This window comes from Arachis ipaensis, chromosome B05 (assembly GCF_000816755.2).
Source record: "Arachis ipaensis cultivar K30076 chromosome B05, Araip1.1, whole genome shotgun sequence".
Lineage (NCBI taxonomy): Eukaryota > Viridiplantae > Streptophyta > Magnoliopsida > Fabales > Fabaceae > Arachis > Arachis ipaensis.
In genome coordinates, this window is record NC_029789.2 from 145,899,585 (window position 1) to 145,905,079 (window position 5,495).

Here is a 5,495-nt window from a genome sequence, read left to right on the forward strand (position 1 = left end):
ATTAGTCTTTTATTTATTTTTTATCGAATTATTTTTCATACTGTAGGTGACTTGATACATTTTTTTTATATTAGATTAAATAAAATGACATTATTTTAATTTTAACACTAAATATTTAATAAAATAATATCAATTAATCTTAATGTTCATATATTTTTGGTGGAGATAGATAAGATGTTTTATGATTTATTAAAATTAAATGACACTGTTTAGTCAAATTTTTAGCATTAAAACTAAAATAACATTGTTTTATCTAATTCATTATAAAAGGCTATATAATTATATGTCAAGTCACTCATGAAGTGATGAGTAATTCAACAAAATGAGAATAAAAACTAGGGCAATGTTAGGTAATTAATGATTTATTTGAATAACATAAACAACGAACTTTAAAATTAGTCTATTTTAACTAAAAGACACTACATTCTAATTTAATGCTACTAATTAAATTTAAAATTAATTTATTCTTTTAACCTTATTATTCACATTGTTTAACAATATTGTTGGTTACCTATATTTTTCCTAAAAACTAATACGATGGCATAATATTTTCCATCTTAAAATTTTTTTCGGTACAATTAAATTCTTAGAACTTTTTTTATACAAACACTCAATCTCAAATATCAGTTTGCTATTTACCCTGCTGTGTTTTAGGGGTGCGCATGGATCGAGTGAAATAGGGTTTGATGTGACCTAAACCCGACCCGACCCGGAATATATACCAGGTCTATTTGTTAGACTCGAATCTGGCCTTAGACCCAATGAAACCTATACACTTTCGGATCACGGTTATACTGGGTGAAAACCGAGCCGTTAACATTACATTACCTTAATACTTTCTTATAAACTAGCATGTGAAAATATCGAAATTTTCAAGACTCCAATCATTATTTGACATGGTAAAATTCACTTAGAAAAATATAACAAGAACCAACTCTTCTCTAGAGTTAAAGCATAACCATAATCAATACTAATATTGTCTAATAACACCAAATATTTAAATCAATGCAAATAACACAATATTATGCATTAGTCTAAAATCTTATGCATTTTAAACATAAAACATTAATTTATAGTTTTATAATAACTAATAACACAAAATATTAAGATTTACAATACGTAAATTCCACATAAGAATAGCCATCATCCATCACTAATAACACAAAATATTAATTGTGTATGATGACCGGACCACCGGATCGAGTTTAGGTGACCTGAGTCATGGCACAGACCCGACCCAAATTAAAATAATAATCGGGTCTATTTTTAAAACCCTTATCCGACTCTAAATTCGACAAAATTACACCAAATTAATCCCTAAAATATTTGGGATCGGACCATACACATCCACTATACAAAAGACTCATGGTCTCTGATCTTAGCCAAGTTGCCCTCAAAACTACTTTCTGACTGTGATGATTAAACGTGTCAAGTTTCGATTGGCTAAGTATCAATTTGATGCGACAATGACGTCAGGCTAACAGAACAGTGCTTATGTATGACAACAAAAGAGGCAATAAGGTTCTGAAACGTGGCTAGGTCAAATGAATGTGGCCCCCTTAGGTCTCTCTCATGGAGTCTCTCCTAGGTCCAACAACTAGGGTTAATTAAAGTTGAGCAAAAGTTAAAAAGCTGAACAAAATAAAATAAATTGGAGATTACACGATGAGATTGAAGTGACACACTTGTGTGACTGGGAATCACGAACCAAAGAGATCGATTTCCATTGTTAACTAAATGGTTGGCAAACCCTTACATTATAATCAATTACATCTATCATCATCAATATAAAACATATTAAAATTAAACAACACAGATTTAATGAATTGCAATTAATTAATTACAACCATTTCAGTGGTTATTTATTATTGAAAATGAAGTCTTAGGCTTACAGATTCCATGCTCCTTTAATTTGTTCGACACGTCCCTTTTCATTATCTTAAGAGGTATAAATACTTGACATGGCTTCCCAACTACCATGTCTCTGCCTGTCAAAGTGGTTCTCATTTCTCAATTTCCAAAATAGACATCATCATACAAATGGAGAAAATCCAAGGTTATCATTTTCTCAATTACACTTTTTTATTCTTTATTTGTCTTAAACTCTTTTAATTAATGAAAAAGTATATGAAATCAAGAGGTAATCAGCTAAAAATTAAACAACTTAATTAATTTTATTTATTTTTAATTTATAATATTTGATATTAATTATTTCTCACCTCAAATTAAAATTCTGAATAATACGTTGGAGAAATAGGGGTGGAGATCACGGAACTTCCAACAATCCCAATTCTTAGTATATAAAAAAAGTTATAAAATATATAAAAGAACAATGAAATTTTCAACAATCTGATTTTTAGTATATAAAAAATTTATAAAATATATAAAAGAATATTCATTTAACATGAAAAAGAAATATTCTAATACTTAGTAGAAGAAACATCCTAATACCTAGCATAAGCATTATCCACACAAAGGTTTTGAATTCACCCAGAAGTATTTAACTGGTTTTTGGCTAGTACTCTCTTGGTTCCCTAGCATTGTTGTTAATTAATTTTAAATATGCGCTAGACAACTTTTCTCTTTTTTCAAAACCTAAAAGCTATGACCTAAATTTTCCAAAAAAGAGAATTTAAAATAATTTAAATCAAAATGATTCATTGTAACTTATTAAAAATTAATTTCCTACCACATGTATTAAAAAAAAATAAAATAAAAAGGACAAATCTAATAAAAAGAGATGCGTAATGAATTAGTCGGCGAAAGAATACACATAATTATATTATTCTGTCTATCTATTTTGTTTTGCAGTCCCCACCTTCAATGTTTAGTTGGTAACAAAAGTAATGAATATCATGAGAAAGAAAACACAGACAGTACAGTAAAAAGAAACAAGCTTTGCTTTAGGATATATATGAAGGGGTGAAAAGGGTGGTCAAATTTCAAAATAGATAAGGTGTTATGATGTTGAAGAGATATGTGCTTTGCTGTGTTGTCTCTCATGCATGTGGTTTTGTGTTATTATTCCATAATTCTCTGCTATGAGTTTGAATATATAAAGAGAGAGAAGGTAGCTAAGGAGGGAGTGTGTGAGATAGAAGAATTAAGATGGGAAGAGGGAGAGTGGTTCTGGAGAGAATAGAGAACAAGATAAACAGGCAAGTTACATTTTCAAAGAGAAGGAGTGGTTTGTTGAAGAAAGCTTTTGAATTATCAGTGCTTTGTGATGCTGAAGTAGCACTCATCATCTTCTCTAGTCGCGGCAAGCTTTTTCAGTACAGCAGTTCTGAGTAATTCTTTTTCTTCTTTCTCTATCTCTTTAATTCATTCTTAATCTCATCGTCATGCAATTACTCTCTACAATTAACTAATACTTTATTATTATTCCTATCTGCTCCACATAACATAATCTTACTTTTTTTTTTTTAATCATACAACTGGTTTAATTTCTTAATGCTACTTAGTGTGTATGTAAATACTTCTTGTTAAGTAATTATGATTATTAAGAAAAAATGTGAAAATTCAGGTGCAGTTAACTTCATGTAAAGTTGATAATTAAGAATTAATCGTTAAATGATTTAATAGATTTGACTAAATTATCATCTAATAACTCTCAACTATTAACTTCATACGAGTCTTTTGCCTTAAAAAAAATGTTAGACAAACTAAATTTAACCAAGTTTTTTTTTAACTCAAATTTTTGTTATTAATTTTTAATTAATCAAACTAATTTGATTAAATTTAGTTATTAAAATGATTTGGTCATGTAGTATTCCTGTATTATTACTTCTGAAATAATTCCATTATTATTAGAAAATAATTATTTATTGTAAATTCATCCTAGACGTGAATAATATATAATAATGTTTCAGTATTTATATGCTTCAAGTTAATTATTGTTATGAACTAATTAATATTATTATTGTTCTTTGATTTAGTGCATATTTTAAATTTTTTTTAGTTAATCTTATAAAATTTTATTCCTACATTCTGTTTCTCTGTTTATTAGGGTGATAATTCTCTTTTTTTATTTTTCTCTTGACTCATATCTTGTTCTTGCTTAGCTTATTTAGCATAATCACTATCCTATCGCATGTTGGACAAGTATATTTCGTTTAAATTCTGCATAGTGAGATTATTCTTCTTTGTTAAGGAATATAAAATCCATGGCCACTATCCACTTTCTTTCTTTACTTCTTCCAATTTGTTCTGTTGTTTCAGAATCAGATGCATCTCAAGGTATAAATTAGTGGTCCAATTTTTATTTATTTCATGTTTTGCTTCAATTGTTGCTACCATGGTCCAATGTACACTTCAAACTAATTATTGTATTTCATATTAAAATAATAATTTTACCAGTTACTTACTGTTTTTTATTTTATTTTTAAATTTTGATGATGATAGCATTAGTGGAATTATTGAGAGGTATCGCCAATGTCGTTACAACAAGTTGTCACAGACTGGCAATTTATTTGATCAGCAATCACAGGTTTTTCCTTCGTTAGTTCGTTGTTTAATTTCTCCTTTAATTTTTAACCATTATATTATGATTATGATTATGACCAGAATTATTTTTAGAAATCTAGNNCAGGAATTCTTGAAATTAAAGGTAAAATATGAATCTCTGGAGCGAACACAAAGGTAAACTATAATGTGTTATACTTCAGATATATTTTAGGGTTTTGATTTTATAATACTGCTGGGAGGACTATGAATTTCCAAAATTAATTTTTTTTTATTTGTCTTATACCAGAAACTTTTAGATGAGCAATAAAAATCGAATTCTAAATCTTTAAGTCATAAAAACTCTGATAATATGTTATGAAATTATTTATCCAAACTATTTAAGTGAATAGAAAAAAATACGTAAATAGTTATATATGTAACTAAACATGCATGTGGTACTCAAACTAAACAAGCTAAGGATAGTAAATAAACATGTTTGTGAATGTTATTAATTAGATGCTTACAATATATAGTTTGAATTGAAGGCATTTTCAAGGAGAAGAACTTGAGCCCCTTGGCATGAAGGAACTGATGAACCTTGAGAAACAAGTAGAAAGAACTCTTGCACAAGCTCGACAGCTCCATGTATATATAACAATTACAATCATACTATATAATATAGTGTGGTGGCCTAGGTTGCATGCATTTTAATATATACCTATATGTGTCTTTTATATTATATGTGGTTGATTTATATATTGTGTGCTTTTCAATTGCAGATGAAGAAGCTCATAACACGACAGGCAGAATTAAGTGAAAAGGTAACTTGAGCACCCTTCCTTTGTGAATAATCACAAAATTAAATTAAATTTAACTAGATGTAATGTAAGCAAAATACTCAAATTAAAGAAGATTAGCACTTTAACCTGCTCGGAACTTGATTCAATTGAAGCTAATTCTATATTATAAAAAATGCTTAAAGGGTCACTATAATTTATTGTTTTTTTTGTTATTATTTTTAGTCTAATAATCTAATAATATATTTAATT

The 5,495-nt window shown here is 28.0% G+C and overlaps 1 protein-coding gene across 1 annotated transcript in view; it reads left to right on the plus strand.

Moving 5' to 3' along the window:
• Positions 2,762–5,495, plus strand: part of LOC107644756 (truncated transcription factor CAULIFLOWER D-like) — a 5,019-nt gene continuing 2,285 nt past the window's right edge. The window contains exons 1-5 of the mRNA XM_021103189.1: positions 2,762–3,290; positions 4,405–4,500; positions 4,579–4,641; positions 4,992–5,091; positions 5,226–5,267. Of these exons, the coding sequence (XP_020958848.1) occupies positions 3,109–3,290; positions 4,405–4,500; positions 4,579–4,641; positions 4,992–5,091; positions 5,226–5,267 (483 nt within the window). The 5' untranslated portion in view covers positions 2,762–3,108. The remainder of the gene's footprint in view (positions 3,291–4,404; positions 4,501–4,578; positions 4,642–4,991; positions 5,092–5,225; positions 5,268–5,495) is intronic.